At 36.7% G+C, this 17,246-nt stretch overlaps 2 protein-coding genes across 2 annotated transcripts; both read right to left on the minus strand.

The window, feature by feature from the left end:
- LOC142982787 (myrosinase 1-like) lies at positions 1-6,495 on the minus strand. Its single transcript, XM_076129471.1, has 11 exons — positions 6,467-6,495; positions 4,216-4,325; positions 3,707-3,854; positions 3,286-3,452; positions 2,690-2,947; positions 2,232-2,320; positions 1,752-1,899; positions 1,312-1,472; positions 800-952; positions 371-459; positions 1-192 (listed from the first exon to the last, which is right to left on the minus strand). Exons 1-11 carry the CDS (start codon positions 6,493-6,495, stop codon positions 54-56), a joined length of 1,491 nt encoding a protein of 496 aa, XP_075985586.1. The 3' UTR covers positions 1-53.
- Positions 6,496-9,445: 2,950 nt separating this feature from the next.
- LOC142982788 (myrosinase 1-like) lies at positions 9,446-14,918 on the minus strand. The gene is made up of 11 exons (XM_076129472.1): positions 14,890-14,918; positions 14,429-14,538; positions 13,958-14,105; positions 13,407-13,573; positions 12,490-12,747; positions 11,862-11,950; positions 11,294-11,441; positions 10,827-10,987; positions 10,362-10,514; positions 9,871-9,959; positions 9,446-9,584 (listed from the first exon to the last, which is right to left on the minus strand). The coding sequence occupies exons 1-11, from the start codon at positions 14,916-14,918 to the stop codon at positions 9,446-9,448; spliced, it is 1,491 nt and encodes a 496-aa protein (XP_075985587.1).
- Between the last annotated feature and the right edge of the window lie 2,328 nt (positions 14,919-17,246).

Genomic DNA, 17,246 nt, shown 5'->3' on the forward strand with positions numbered 1-17,246 from the left:
TACAGTAGTTAGTGAGTTTTAAGAGGCTGTTCTTTTAACTAAGTAGGCTTTAGCTATACGTAATTAAGTTCGTTCTGTCGTGAGGTTATTGACCTCGTTCTTATGACGCTGTAGTAGAAGCGAGCAGAATCGCGCGGCGTGCGCGTGCGGTTCGGTGATGTAAAGTCCACAGAATATAGCCCGTAACTTACTCTGAAAAGAATTAAGTTTCTAACATACATACATTTGTTTAATACATTTATTGAGGGCAGGCAAAGTCCCCAACCCGCACTTGGCCAGCGTGGTGGACTCGATGTTTAACCCCAAGTTCTGACTATCTTTTCCGAATCCATAGTAAGTAAAGGATATATCAAGTAAGAATAATACTTACAGATAACCCGATGACCATTCAAAGTTGTCCATGAGCGACCACGCCGTGTATCCCATTACGTTTATACCATCGTCTATAGCGAGGAGTATCTGTAAGGCAAGATAAAATAAAAAAAAGTTCGCTAGTCTAATGCGGGTTGGAGACTTTGCATCCCTTCAAGAACCGTGTTAAAGAATTTAAGCAAAGTTTCATTATGATATTTTCCATCTTGGATCAAGTGAAATGTCTTTGGTGTGTTGCCTCGGGTTCTAAATATCGATCACTTGCGTGGGAAGTGCATGCTTAGACTTGGTTATCATTTACAGCATAAGTGTTCTTTTTTTTAGCATTTTTGTCCGCCTGCTGGGCAAAGGTCTCCCCCATTTTCTTCCGATCCTCCCTATCTCCTGCTATGCGTGACCAATTAATATTAATATTAAGTGTTCATACCTGTTCCAAATTACTTTTGATGTACGTAAGACGAGTGAAGTCGTTCAAATCTTTCTCAACAGTCGGTAGACCATTCTCCGTGATGAGAATATCTTTGACGCCGTAAGTACTGTTGATCCAGTGTAACTGCTTACGAAGACCTTCAGGGTTGATCTGAAAGGATCATTCTAGTAAATATTTTGTGAATTTTTGTGAAATATTAAAATAGTCATAGAAGAGAGGCTTAGCCAGCATTTGAAAGCTATTTACTACTCAATAGAAAGAGGTTTTCTTTGCCGGTTGTGCTTACTAGTCGATAAACGATCAGTAGGTTAGACAACCTTTACCGCGGTCATTCTATAGATTGGTGTCAGAATTGTGATATTAAAGACGAGCGCCTCTGTGCTTCGAGTGGCACGTAAAAAGTCAGTAGCAAAGAAACTCTTCGTTTAAACACCACTTAGTTTACCTACAAGCGAGTGCAAGTCAAACATACGACATATCTGTTAAAGCTGAGCAGTTCAGGTACTTACCGCAAACCAATCAGTGACCGCAGTAGTCCACAAAGGATCGTTCACCACGGAGACATCTAACTCTTCACAGCCGTAAAAAGGCCACGGTCCAGCTTGACCCGGCTTCTCTTTACGCACTAGACGAGTAGTATAGTGGTTTAAAGCATAGAAGTCGTAGGTTCCTGAAAATAAATCCCCCATTATCACAGCTTTCGAGCACAAGTACCACTATTTTCATAGGTATGAAATGACTTTTTTGATATGAACATTTTAAAATTGGCCTTTTTCATGAAACCATGGACCATAAAATGTATGTACATGCTGCGGCATTTGTTCCATCGATTTGTGACCAGTCCGATTCCTGATTAGACAAATAGCAATTATTTTAAAGTAAGGCTTATTTTTAAGTCCAATTACTGAGCCTATATATTAAAGTAAGAATACCATCTTATATTTCATACCTTTGACAAAATCAATTTCTTCCTTTGTGAAAGTAGGGAGCCTTGGTTGCCGGTAGCCTTCTCTTTTGCCGTTCTCTGCTAGTACCTTCTCTATTTCTGGCGGCCAGCCCCCGGTTTTAGAATAAATTGGATGAGAATAACGACCTTCCTAAGAAGAAAACAGCTTTAAGAACCATACATTACATACATAATAACATCACAATTGTTATACCCAAATGTGTAGGCAAATATATGAAATACATCCGCGTTATGCAATATTGTAATGTTAGTCCCATGTAATAGGGGGCGAGCTTATTGCTATTATTATACGTCGGGCATGTTATCAAAATCCAGTCTGCAATCTCATTAGCGCGTTGCCCGTCCCAAGACCTCCTGGTCCGCAGTCGGCTACACTGGCGCCCAGACCAAATAAGTGGTCAACCAGGTTATATTATTAGAACATCAAAAGACGATTAAAGAATCGTATGGTTTTGCACTTACCCACATTTGAAGCAAAAGATCCGACACTTCAGCATCTGCAGGCGTTTCGGGCTCGAACCAGAAGAATATGTTTGGCATTGACAGTTTTCCTGAGAACAAAATACAATACATGGACGTATGGATCGATCGACTTATATCAATTAACATTTAGTTTTGTAATTAATAAATAATAATAAGTAATTAATAACAACTTTTTTAAATTATAACAAACCAAATGTTTTTTCTTTAAGGCGACAAAATTCTCCATAATGCTATTATGGATATATTTCTTTTATAATTACAGGATTCATTGAAATGATTGCGTTGAATTAAGTGAGTGGATAAATCTAATCCAATCAGCCCGTTTGCACCCACTGTTGAGTAAAGGCCTCCCCCTCAGCACGCCACTTTCTACGGTCCTGCGCTTGTCTCATCCATTAAGTGTGTGGATATCTTTAAGTAATTATTGAAACACTCACCATGATACAAAGGTCTGAACTCCTCATCATATATCCTATAAGCCTTCGCATGAGCCATCATGACATTCTTATTGCAGAGATACCTTCCAATCTTCATGTCATCCAAGAACGGTGCCCACATTTTGTTGTAAGCACCATCACAGACGACTAACGGTTCGTTGATGGTGAGCCAAGTACTGACGCGATCTCCAAAAAGAGTGTATGCAATTTTTGCATAGTCAGCAAACCATTCAATGATTAAGGGATTTGCCCAGCCACCTGGAACAAAAAGCTTTGGTAAAGCGAAAATAAATTGGGTACTGCTGGGTTTTGTTTTCCATTCACGTAATGGGAGAGGGATTGGGTCTTTCCCACAGGTTAGCTTGTATAAGCTTTCAATCCACCACGTTTACGTTATAAGGGGCTAGTTTTACTTCCTTGAAACATAGTTTACCATTATTCATCATACTTAAAAACTGTTATTCTTTGCGGCAGAACGACATGTCTTGCCGATAGGATGGTTTGTTTATGAAGTCGCTGAGCAATTCAAAGTCAAAATAGGAACAAAAAAGTTCTATGAAAAATAATATTGAAGAGAAGTGCAATTTATGCCTTACCGAGGTCCTGAAGAGATTGCGGCAGATCCCAGTGGTATAAAGTGACGACAGGCTCAATGCCCTTCTCCAGTAGACCATCGATCAGGTCGTTGTAGTATCTCTTGCCGTCCTCACTGATTATGTTGGGAAAACCAGTCGGCAACAGACGAGGCCAGGATATTGAGAACCTGGAATTAAAAACACGTAATTTTTAAAGGTTAACTCACTTGGATGCTAGCGATCGAGATAAGCGACCCAAAGTTGGTGCTATGACTTAGACCGCAATGTGCATGGCTGGCGTGAAAAAAAACCTGTCAGAGCCCGGTGGAAAATTTTGGATAAAACTTTGGCCCAGCGTTTGTTGATAAAAAAGAACTTCTGGCAAAAAATCTGGGGCCACCGTTGTAAGGTTTATTTCTAAGTTGAATACTGGAGAGCTCACCTGTACATATTGACTCCTAGCTCGACGGCCATCTCGATATCTCTTCTCCATAGATGATAGGAGTCACACGCCACGTCTCCGTTGGAGCGATCCATCGTCAGTGATGGTTGAGAGTGCAGAACGCTATCCCATACGCTTTCTCCTTTATCTGAAGTTTTGTGAAACATTTAATATTTTTCAAATCGACATACAAAGCAGATAACGATATTTCAAAATTACTTATTATTTTTGTTATAGAGAGTCTTAATTTAATAACTACGATTCAAATATTTAATGTCAATCCTTATAAAACTCTTATATATTTAAGTAGCCCAGAAATATATCCTTCTTATATCACAAATACAAAAGTATTTGATAGATCTATGCATATTTGTTACTCTTTTACTTCAAAAGCTACAAAACGGATTTTGATGAAATTTTGTATACTTTATTTCCTAACAAATGTATCACGCCGATAACTTATTAGTTAATCTTTCATATTAACTAATAAGTGGAAGTAGAACTCTTACCGTTGACATTCCAGGCTCCTTCCACCTGATAAGCTGCTGTGGCTACTCCGAACTTGAAGTCTGGTGGAAACACCAGGTTTTCTAAGCACCATGATGGAATGAATACTAGACTGAAAGTAAATAATTAAGAACAAATATGAAGCTTTGCTGTTGCCGTGCCAGTATATATATTTTTTTAAACCTTGTTTTGGTATATGGGATGACAAATTAGTGTCAGTACGATCAGGATACTGGGAGACTAGGAAAGTGTAACAAAGATTAAACATATCTAACTTTCAAAACCAGTAAAAATTAGTTTTTTTTACTTGTCGACATACACCTTTTGTAAATATTACTTCAAAATTGGAAAATATACCGTATTGTAATTAATTCGCTCATAATTTTAAAAAGCGAACAGTTTTTATCGTTCAAACAATGTAAGTAAGTGAAATAAGCATATTTTATGTGCTTCAGACATACAGATTAAGTCAAGATAATTGTGGATAATTCATTAATGTATTATATTTAGTTTTGTGTTTCACAAATATAAAATTAGTTTGGTATATACAGGTTGCGGCGTAAATAATGGATAATCCTTTACCAGCGGATGGGCGACCACCCAACTGATCTAAAAATTACAATTTATCTCTGGCACAAGTATCATAGTTTTTAAAATTTCGGCCATTTTGTGTGTTTAAGAAAGTTATTTACGCTCTTACTTTTTGATGCTGTGATCACAAATTAAGGCTATTTTTTAATCCGTTTTTTACAATTAAATCCTGAATAGATGTGCTATTGAATCTAGAATCTAGCTTCGTTATTACTACTTGTTTTTTATTTAAACTATGCATTCAAAGTTAAATTTTATGATCTTTCAAAACTTTTGTGCAACTTTGAGCACTTGTGGTGGAAAATAAATGTATGGAAGCTTTACTGCCCACGCCATAAATAATTTCAAATTTTTATTAGAATTCTAATTTGGAAAATTTTATCTGAATCTGTTTAGCTGTTAATGAGATGAACATATAAAAAATATGGATGTAAGATCTAGGAAGCCAACCATTGTTTTAAAGTAATTTCATTATGTTAATTGTTAGACAAAACAATACCTACTTATGTTCATTTTAGAAGGATTTAAGTAATTGTATTATTAGTTAAATAATTAACATTTGACGTCATCAAACTATTTTAAAAAAATATATACAACAGTTCAAGGTAACAACAAAATATATTTAAACAATTAAACAACTTAAACAATTCTTGTATCTTCTAACTCTACTTCTAATTTACTTGAGATTATTTTTAATAGTAACCCGGATTTTTGTACCGTGCCCAGTAAATGGCAAAGCGCTTTCTTCCTATAGGTCTCTATCTCTTCCTGTTTTAATAAAAAAAGATTAAAAAAAAGACAACTCCCGCATTAAGAATTGCTCTTGTGTCGCGGGAATTTTTACAAACACATACAACGGACACAAATCACGACCAGATCCGAAACAATTATTTGTGGATCGCAATAATTGCTCCGTGTGGGAGTCGAACCTATGACCACTTCATTACTACTGCGTAGGGACGCAATGGTATTGGCGTGGTGACCTAAACCACTGCGCCGCGGATGCAGTCAAAAGTCCTATAAATGGCGAAAGTCTCTGCCTACATCTTCTGTTATAACAGGCGCAATATTATGTGTTATTAAGGCGTTTTAAAATCTGATTATCTGTTTAAATGTTAGCTATCTACATAATCTTTATTGTTGATACATTTACAATTGTACGATTCGTGTTTACTAAATGCTTTCACGTCAGACTTTAAACAATGGCTCTTAACTTTTTTTACAAACATAATATCGCGTCTGTGAAACCCATATGTGTAGGCAGTGGTGTATGAAATACTAAAAAAATAACAATGTTAGTCCCATGTAAAAGGTGGAAAGCCTATTGACGTTTAATGCACAAGCTACCAAGCTCCGGGCTACTATTTAGGTATATTCTAATACCAATAAAAAAATAGAATATAAAATTATAAAAATCAAGTCATTAAATTCGGTCTCTGCCTACCCCTATTTGAATAAGGCGTGATTTTATGTTTATATGCAACTTTAAAAAAAATAACCCATAGTACTTCTTACATATATGCAACTTAAAATAAATTACCCACAATACTTTGCCCGACCCAGGAATCGAACCCGAGAGCTTACTATCAGCAGTAGGAAACACCACGCTACAGACTCAGTCTAATCCTTCTTAACACTAAACAAATAAAGGTAATCGCTCACCAGAACACAGCTACACTGATAAACTGCATGTTCTCGACTGACATCAGATTATTTAACACAATACGTTATCAAGTACGATTTATTAACGTGTATTTTACTATATTTATGTAGCCTGGAAAGGTACTTACTTATACGTTGGCGATGCGAGCGAAACTAAAGTCGTAAGTTGATTGTTAAGAAAAGTGTGTAACTGTTTGTTTTCCCTATTTTAGTTGTTCCCTAGTTAAGTTAGGTTAACCCATTTCAGTTGTAGCTAAGTGGTTAAAACATTCGCTTCTTCTTCCTGCTATTCTGCTTCCAAATGGTCCAGAGTTCAGTTAAGTTCTACAGATGTTTTGATGACAGATCAGATATGCATGAAGATTTTATGAAAAAAAATTATAATTAATTATGACTTTTTTGATAAAACCAATTTCAGAAAATCTAACTTGTGCTCGATTTAATATTATTAAAAGTAAATGTTCTAATTAACTCTCAGAAAATCCACAATTTTTAATTCTCGCGACTTGTACACATTAGGTACAATGTAATCGGTCAGTCCCTGACTGATGCAATTCGATCGAAAACAAGTAAAGTCGGGTAAACAAATAAGGTATTCTAACCTTTAATTTTCAATGGCCCGTTACATTATAATATTAAAATAATACTCTAATGTATGTATATCCACCTCTTTATACAAATTTACTTGTAACACCAGTAATTAAACACTTAAAAACGTGTCGGCAAATGTAAACACATACAAAAGAGGTAATAAAATTATATATCTAATGATACGTCTGCAAAATTTCTTTAACGAGCCGAATTGTACGGCTTACCTTAACTCAATTTATTTGCATACATTTTAGTTTTGCAAACTTTTATCAATTGTGGTTTCATATGAAAAAATAATCTAAACTAGTTCAAATTCTCGCGTTCAATGTTACCCAAATGATTCAAAGTTACCCAAGTTGACTGTACGTTGTAGATTAGTGCTCAGCAATATATTAGGTCGGGGAAAAAGTCTTTTCGCATTATAGTATGTTTGTAACTTGTAATAAAATCTCTTTAGCTTCAACAATCACAAATGAGTACACGATTCATTAGGTTCCTTTCAGTGAGCTCGTGAGGTACCCAAATATAGAGCATTTTTGTGTAGAGAAAAGACTTTTTCCCCGACCTAATATTTGCCTACGATTAAGTTTATGGTGGTTTGGCACATACCGCCTTTTTGGCCGTGGGTAAGCTGTCTCAGGCTTGTGGACCTTTTACAGTAGTGGTCCATGCGCTGCATGCTTTATACAATAAACGTGTTTTTTCGTATTTTCTTTTATAGACGACTAGAGGCCGCCCGCGACTTCGTCCGAAACCCTTTCTGTGTTAATCCCGATCCCTCGACTCCAGGATAATAAATAACCTATGTGTTATTCTGAGTCTTCAGCTACATATATACCAAATTTCATCGTAAAAACATACATACATACATACATTCTCACAAACTTTCGCATTTATAATATTGGTAGGATTAATAGGATGATAGGGAAACCATCGTGCGCGAGACCGACTTGCACTAGTTTTTTAGCATTTCATGGAACTGACACCAGACTGACAGTAAAATTATATTTTTAAAGCGTTTTTAATAACTAGAATAATATTAATGACCCTCTATAGCATTTACATTGTTTTAGTATTTTGACTCGCCAGTTCTCTCCTTGGGCACGGATCAGCACGCAATGGGTGCCTACAGAGGGACGTCGTCATCGGGGCAGACCGAAGAAGCGCTGGCGTGACGATCTAAGATTCGGCGCAAACGGACCACCGACCACAGCCACTGGTGGCCAGCGACACCCACTTAACACGTTTTTCCATATATTTTGGAGTGGCCGCCACCGGCTACACGTGTGCGGTGTGTCTATACAAAATATATGGAAAAACGTGTTAAGTGGGTGTTGCTGGCCACCAGTGGCTGTGGTCGGTGGCCCGTTTGCGGCGACCCTAAATGCCTTTAATATAATTGGACACGCAAAGCAGGAGATATGGAGGATTGGAAGAAATAGGGGGCGGCCTTTGCCCAGCAGTGGGACAATACAGGCTACCAAAATAAAAGAAGTTTTCTCCTTGGCTTGACACGCTACCGAGTGACCAGATTTGATACCATGATCTAAAGACATATAAGAATAAAATAAATAATACCGAACACGTCAGTAATTACTGTTTTTCAATATTTATAATATAATTAGTACATAATTATAATAGCAACTGTACAGTCAGCGTCAAAAAGAGTCAATATTGCCACATTTTCAAAAGCATTTGTATCGATCAAAAATCACTATCCCGTTTATTCACTTTAAAGTAATTTGCCAAGCACTGTATATTTACTGCTAGCTAATAGCAATAAATTATATAAATAGGTATTTCCACATAAAAAAGTACGATTGAAAATGTGACAGAGTACAAACATTTTTGACGCTAACTGTAAATTAATTCTCGTTGACATGCGTTGACGTGTGTTGCCATGACAACGGATTAAGTTCACGAATTATCTCAAGGTAGATCTGTAAATAATCCAGCGCTGACAAGAGCCGTCCGCGGTAATAAAACCTCATAATTTAAGTAATTAATTATTTAATATTGTTAACAATTAAGATTTAATTCTATAACAATTTACAAAATAAATAAGTACACTTAATACAAGGGGTCTATGCTTAATTATTTGTCAAACAAAAGAAGTATTTATTCGTCGAGAAAACTCTGACAGGAATATAACAGCCTTACGTCACTTTTAGCCTATTTTGCTAATTCAGTTAATCGATACTTATTTAGTGGCAGTAACAAAAGTCATTGGGTGCCTTGCCGACTGAAAAAAAAAGCTGAATAAGTTGATTGATGCATATGAGTAGTTTAATGCAATTTTATAATTCCATCCCGTCATCTCTTCAGTGGATAAGATTCTTAAGTCTAGTTTAATAAAGTCTTCATAACTACTAGTAGTTAATTATAAAATTAATAGTAGTTAAGCCCGTGACGCGTTGTGTTCAGTGATCTCGTCCTTGTGACACTGGAGTAGAAGCGAGCAGACTCGCGCGGCGTGCGCGTGCGATTCGGTGATGTGAAGTCCACTGAATATAGGCCGAATTTTACACTGAAAATACACATGGTATATTAAAGGTATTACAAGTTGTGATATTGTTTTCTTAACTGATTTTATTTCGTATAGTTAGAGACCACATGCAATAATTAACGCGATCATCGAAGTATGGAAATACTCATCTTTGGACGATCTGTGCCAAATATTTGAACACTAAGCGCAACTGCATATTACTTACTTTTACTATTATTAGTATGAAACAACTAGGATCTAAGAAGTATTGAGGAGGTATTAAGGAAGGTAGGGCAAAATGACTATGATAATTGTATGATTTACTTACGTATAACCCGAAAGCCACTCAAAGTTGTCCATGAGTGCCCATGCTGTGTAGCCGATCACGTTGATACCATCCTTTATGGCGAGAAGTATCTGAAAAGTGACTTTTATATAGGAACGATTACGGACTATTGACATTTAAGAAATGCTTAAAACTAGTAATTAATATAAGTCGTGAGTTCAATTTTTGCATGGAACTATTATTTATTTTGAATCACTTTCAAATTATTTTCCGGTGTCAGTCAATCGTTTTTTTGGGTACGTTGCCATACTACTGTTTGTTAAGGAGTATTATTTTGTTTGTTTAGTAGAGGCCGGCATTAGATTTTAGGAAGTCTTACTCAAGATTAAAAACACTGAATCATGCCATGTTCTTTTTACTCCTTTAACAGTCCATATTATACATACTATTCCTTCGTGTTTCAAAAGGCACGTAAAATCGTGGATCCCGGCTGTAATTTTCAAAGATTTTCGACAGTCGTTACAATTATTTACCTGTTCCAAATGACTTTTGATATAAGACACTCTGTTAAAGTCATATAGGCTGGCGTCATAAGTCGGTAGACCATTCTCCGTGATGAGAACATTGCTGACGCCGTAAGTATTATTGATCCAGTGTAGCACCTTCCGAAGACCTTCAGGGTGGATCTGAAAGAAGAAATCTAGTTTAGTTTAAAAATTCAACTGCTTTATCATTACCGGCAAGGTGCAGGTTAGAACGAGAGCACGTCCAATGTTATTTTTAGTTAATGGTCATCGACTGATAATTTTGAAAGCTTTTGGGCTAAGCGTACGAAACAGTATGGCCAGCCACCATTCTCTGTGAATTTTGGATCAATATGAGACGGAACCGTCATATGATTTATTACTGAGAAACTAAATGAAAGGCAACCCATGTACTCCAGGACAGAAAAAAAATCGAAGAATAGATGGAAAGAAAACTTAGAGTAAGATACCTACCGCAAACCAATCAAAGGACGCCATAGGCCACGATGGATCATTCACTATCGCGATTCCCAGTTCTTTATTGCCGTAGAAGATCCAAGATCCGGCCTCTTCAGGTTTCACTCTGCGCACCAGACGGGTCGTGTAGTAGTTCAAACTGTAGAAGTCGTAAGTTCCTGAAAACAAAATAAAGTCTTGTGTTCTTACCAATAAAGGTATAGTGCTAATATTAAATTAGTAAATATGGACTATAAAAGTCAATATCCAATTCACACTCAACCTCATTGTGGAATTCTTAAAATATGATTTCTGAAATGCTTACACATATTGATTACATTATAAGCTAATTATGTTGTAGAATGAGTTTCGTAACATAACTTGTCTTGTACTCGTGTACCTTTATTGCATCAATCAAAAGGTTGGTTTCTGCGGTGAATTAATGCAATATTTTCTCAAGAAAAAGGATAAAAAAAAAATCATACCTCTGACGTAATCAATTTCTTCCTGCGTGAAGGGAGGGAGTCTTGGAGTCGGGTAACCTTCTCTCTTACTATTGGCTGCTAAAAACTTCTCTATCTCTGGTGGCCACCCTCCTGCTTTTGAGTAGACCGCATGTGCGTATCGACCTTCCTGAAGAAGGCAAACGTTTATAAACAAAACCCTTTATCTATCAATAACTCATGTCTCATTCAAGCGTGTATGTCTGTTACATTCTATCTATCGTTTGGGTAGTGGTCAACCTAGTGTCAAACTTAATTGACAGCAACCGGGACCGACTTTTTACGTGCCTCTGAAGCAGCTCAGACGCTCAGTTCAAATACCACTAAGTGGTCACCCAACTATACAATGACCACGCCACGCCAACGGTTGCTTAACCCATAGATCGTTTACCGACTGGCGAGCACAAAGATAAAACTTGGCGTGCTTTCTTTCTTAAAAATCAACAAAGGGCTGCCTGTTTGCGGGGAGTCATGCGGGACAGTCAATCATAAAGTTAACTTCTTTTTCATATTCTTAGTGAAGAATGTATGGTTTAGTGTATGTACTTACCCACATTTGGATCGTTAGTTTTGTCGCTTCTTCATCTTCAGGTGTTTCAGGCTCATACCAGAAGAATACATTCGAGATTGACACCTTGCCTGAAACACACACCAAAACATTTAGATACTTCCTTAATATATTTATTATAACTACATAAATTGTAGAGTCTGAACTAACAACTTTTATCCGAGATCTTCTTGTGAGACGTGAAACTCTCACCGCAAACGTCGTTGAGTCTATGCTACTAAGTTTTCTTTCTGCTTTGTACAATATGTGGAGTAAAAAAATGTCTTAAGGATAAGCTAAAGTGAGGATACCAAATTAAAGCTACTGCTACCTCGTACAAACATCATAAGGTATTACAGCCCTGCCGGCTTATCACGTATCTCAGTTGAAAACTGGTGTACGTCAAATTGATGGTATTTTACGTCACAATTGAGTATATTGCTGCTTTGACGTAACGTGTTAATCACTATAATCTAAGGAAGAAAACAATGTAAAGCATAGTTAGTGGCTTTGAAATAGTTGCCAACTTAGATACGTGATAGCCCGCCCCCCTAAGGTACTAAGCAAAATAAAATAGCCATAACAATAAAAAGACTCGGTTTCTATAAGTTACCTTAAGAACTCCACTCACCATGATACAAAGGTCGAAACTCTTCATCATACATCCTATAAGCCTTCGCATGAGCCAGCAGGACATGTTTATTGCACAAATACCCCCCTATAGCCATGTCATCGATGTATGGGACCCACGTCTTGCCGTAGCCCCCATCGCAGATGACTAGTGCTTCGTTGATTGTTATCCAGGTCTTGACACGGTCTCCGAAGAGAGTGAATACTACTCTCGCGTAGTCGGAGTACCAGTCGATAACGAGGGGATTCGCCCAGCCACCTGTGATGAAAATTGTGATAATGAATTAATCCAATCCAGTCTCCTCGTCCAAGAAATTATTAGTAAATTCATTGCTAACTAGCTGACCCGGCGAACTTCGTACCGCCTAAAATATGCAAAATTAAATGTGTATTTTTCAATATTTCTGAGAGATTTTCTTAATATTTTTTTCCATAAGAACCTTCTCCTAATAATAACAAAAACAACACAAAAATAATTAGTAAAATCGGTCCAGCCATACACGCGTGATGCCGTGACCAAGGAAAACGGGTTTCATTTTTATATACATATATAGATGATTAAAAGAAAACAGGTAAAGAATGTCAAAAGCTAGAATCGCGTCCAAAGTGAGAAGAAGAAAGTAGTGAAAGGACTAAGCCCTACTGCAATTGTTATAAAAAAATCTCTAGCACGATCCCGTACAGTCGGTAATATCGAGTCCCGAGAGGTTGACATTCAAAACGTACTTCAAAATTAGTTCCTATGACACCCGCAGGAGGCGCTGATCAGATTTTGATACAAAAAAAATCGATAGCTAGCTGGTTTTGAGTAGTCGATAGTGGTAAAGAATCGCGGTACTAACTCCCTCTTAAATCGGGATTTTGACCAAATAATGATAATGGGATTAAAATGGATTCTTCCTTCCTATGTTTTCTTACCAAGATCTTGGAGAGACTGCGGTAGATCCCAGTGGTAAATAGTAACAAGGGGCTCAATGCCTTTCTCCAGTAGACCATCGATCAAGTTGTTGTAGAATCTTTTGCCGTCCTCACTGATGTAGTTGGCAAAGCCATTCGGGAGAAGACGAGTCCATGCTATTGATATTCTAAAAATATATATTGCATTATGAATAATTTTATAATCTTTTGATTAATACTACTAGTCTGACAATTTAGTAGAGAGTCTTGGCATGCACATCTTGACTTCATGTAGTTCCAAAATAGAGTAGTTGTATTGGAATGGCCACCGTCAGCTGCACAGGCCTGTGGGTCACTGTTACTCTAAAATCTAAACTTTTCCAATCTCCATCAGCCGTGAACCTTGCTTTCTACTTAGTTGCTGAACTATTGACGAAGGCTTTCTATCAAATTGTTGAACTATACAAGTTTTTGAAAAGCTTGATCTTAATGATTGTCAAGTGACAACAATCGAAAAAGACCACGTCTCAACAGAATAGTTGGCTTTAATATTTGTGGCAAAAGTACCTCACCTATACATATCGACTCCCAGCTCGACAGCCATCTCAATGTCTCGTCTCCATAGATGATAGGAGTCACACGCCACGTCACCGTTGGAGCCGTCATCTGACAGTGACGGGTGAGTGTGCAGTAACCGGTCCCAGGTGCTTTCTGATTTGTCTGAAAGCATTATTGACGTGGTTTATTTGTTAGGAAAGACAAGACAAGATAAACTTTGACATAATAAAATAATTTAACTAAGGTTACTCGCGCGTACGCTAGCACTAGCGCTGCAATCTGAACAGTCAGCATCATAAATTTGTGAACATTGTCACTTCTGAAAGGTCTTTGGGAAGAGAAAAAAGTATAGCAAAAAATTTCGGGTGCTGGGAACGAAATTAATCTTGGGGATGGAGGCAGACAATCGGCAAAATTGCAATTCCTACCGAAAAGGCAAATGGCAAAGTTGTATATAGTTGTTGTGTAAACTTGATAGAACATACCGCTGATATTCCAGGCTCCTTCCACTTGGTAGGCTGCTGTGGCCACTCCGAACTTGAACTCTTTTGGAAAGGTTAGGCTCTGCAGACTCCATGATTCACTAACCACAATGCTGGAAGCCAAACAATTTTAGTTCAGTTCAACCACTTAGTAGTGAGCCAAGTATGCAATGTTCGCGGCTGGCAAAGGTAAACAAATAACAAAATTCAGAACATCAGTGACTCGCAGACTTATGTAGCTGATTAATACAGTTACTTTAGTTTGGTAATACACAAAATCGGAAAGATGACGCTCGACATCACCACGCCTGAATGTTTAAACCGAATTGTGACGATCGAAAGAGGTACTCGATCGGCACAAGCCGAATAAGTGCAGTAATTGCTTCAAGTCGGTTTTGTTGTTAGATAAAAATGGCCGAATCGAACGTGGTGAATCGAATATGGGTGTAGTAAGCCCCACTTACCAAAATACAACCGCCACGACAAAACCCATGATTGCAACTGATGTTTCATAGTACAATTGTCATAATATTGCATTTTTTATATATTACCTTATTTGCATTTTAATCTACAATTCTCGCATTATGGGATTATATAGCAAGATTATAGTCTAAATGAACAAGATAAAAAACCGGCCAAGTGCGAGGCGATCTCGCGGACGTAGAGTTCAGTATCAAAAAAATGCGAAAAAAACACGTTTATTGTATGGGGACCCCTTAATATATTTTTTTTTCTTTGTATTGTTTGTTATAGCGTTAACGGAAATACATAATTTGTGAAAATTTCAGCAACCTAGCTATTACGGTTTATGAGATACAGCCTGGTGACAGACGAACAGACAGACAGATGGATGGACAGACAACAGAGGCTAAGGGAAGGTTCATATTTGACGGAACATACGTCGCGTATTATCGGTCGCGCAAAGCCAGAACAGACAAACGTATTTATTTTCGTATCTTTTTACTATGGCCACGGAACCTTAAAAATATATGTACTGTAATTATGACGTCACAATGTGTGCATGGAGTAAGCTGAATTTATATAAACAAAGGTACATTTTGAATCGCGTGTCGCATTATATGCAATTAAGTAAAGTTTATAGTAAACGTTGTTAGTTAAATCTGAAGTTCATGTATGTTTTTCAACGGCTAGACGTTTATTATAAGATGACTAACAGTTATTGTCTTGAGTTATACGCAAACTGTATTTTTTGCAAGCTACACTTTAGCGAAACGTTTTGTTTCAGTGGGTGGTGGGTTGTTGGTACTCGCGCGACTGTTGTCCAACAAATAGTAAGTAAAATGTAGAGAGCATTATGTGTAAGGTTTGTTTTATATTCAGAATTGAGAATATCAATGACCCGCAAGTGACGGTGAGTTGCTTAATACAGCTAATTAATTTTGGTAATAAGTATATATAATTATTTATACAATTATTATAAATACAATTAAGATAAATCTTGCGTACCAAGACTCTTTACTAAGATCTCAGACGATAGTGCGATTTTTACGGTCAGTAGGCATAATACATAGAGGGCATGTTTTAAAAGGCTAATCGGGAAACAAACTCAAGATGTCATGATCAGCAGTGGGATACCACTACCCAAAGAAACAAACAATATAATATCAGTATATAAACGTTACATGTCCGTGTGTGTGTTGTCTCTGAAATACAGTAATCTTATCTTAATCTTTACACAATAGATAAAAAAATATATTATTATTACTGTTACCGCTACAGGTATTTTTTGCATTTTGTAGACCTACTTAGTCAAGAATACAGAACTTCTTAATTTGTATGGCAGGAAAATAAACATGTATCTCGCTTTTAATTAGGTTAATTTTATCGATTACAATATCATTGCATCGCAGTCAAGGCTTAGTGGTCGGTGCAAATTAATCGAAACATAAGTAATGGTAAGCTTTAATCTTCAATCGCGCAATCTACAAAAACACTACAAATAATAATTTGAAAAATGTTCAACTTGACCTGAAACAATTAGGCGTCTCGTACACAAGACTACGGAAATCTCGGACATAGCATCGTGATAACTTAATGAATAAAGTGTCAGCAAATATCATTTTGAAAAAAATAAAATAAATAATCCTCCTGCTTAAGTGGTTAGATAAAGGTCACTTCACTTATCCAGATGTAGTGAAAGGGGCAAAGTTTAGAAAAAATATCAAAATATGACTGCTCTAATACCCTGCATGTTCCCAAATTATACAAGTTCACAACGCACTTAAGCGCCGGTCCTGTATAACAAAATGAATGGATGTGAATAAAGCAAGGTAAGTTTATAAGGATAGTGGCGTTCTCTTCGAAACAAGGCGTGATTTTATGTACGTAATGTATGTATGATGTAAATTTATTTCACAGCTAATTACTCTTTTAAAATGCAAACGTGCATTGTCTAATTTGCATCAACAGTGTATTAAGATTACATTGAAAGATGAATATTAATTGTTCACTTTTATTAATAAGATATACAAATTATTATGTGTATTTACGTAAACGAGATGGCTTGAGAAAGATAATATAATAGTTTATTATGCTTGTTATTTTTACTCGTTTGAAAAACACCGCAGTAAGATATGCTCTTTTTTATATACAACTAATTACCGCAGTAAGAATTGTTCGTGTGTTATAGCACTTTAACAAACATACAAACAACGGATACCAGCAACCAGACAAAAAACAACTATTTTTAAATCTTATCAATCTTTTTGTTTACGTTTTGTTGTGGTGTATGACCACAAGACCTTAGCTTCTAAACATAATTCATTGACAAAATAATTGAGGAACGACTTTTGAATCTAGT

The sequence above is a fragment of the Anticarsia gemmatalis genome, chromosome 22, assembly GCF_050436995.1.
Source record: "Anticarsia gemmatalis isolate Benzon Research Colony breed Stoneville strain chromosome 22, ilAntGemm2 primary, whole genome shotgun sequence".
In the NCBI taxonomy this organism is placed as follows: domain Eukaryota; kingdom Metazoa; phylum Arthropoda; class Insecta; order Lepidoptera; family Erebidae; genus Anticarsia; species Anticarsia gemmatalis.

Bases quoted from the DNA above. Each gene is read 5' to 3' on its own strand.
- LOC142982788 (XM_076129472.1), bottom strand. From the start codon at position 14,918: ATGGGTTTTGTCGTGGCGGTTGTATTTTG. The intron at 12,748-13,406 runs GTAAGAAAACAT...TTTTCATCACAG, and splicing joins GCAGTCTCTCCAAGATCTTG to GTGGCTGGGCGAATCCCCTC. The intron at 11,442-11,861 runs GTAAGTACATAC...TGCCTTCTTCAG, and splicing joins AACTAACGATCCAAATGTGG to GAAGGTCGATACGCACATGC.
- LOC142982787 (XM_076129471.1), bottom strand. From the start codon at position 6,495: ATGCAGTTTATCAGTGTAGCTGTGTTCTG. The intron at 2,321-2,689 runs GTGAGTGTTTCA...TTTTGTTCTCAG, and splicing joins GTTCAGACCTTTGTATCATG to GAAAACTGTCAATGCCAAAC. The intron at 1,900-2,231 runs GTAAGTGCAAAA...TTTTCTTCTTAG, and splicing joins ATCTTTTGCTTCAAATGTGG to GAAGGTCGTTATTCTCATCC.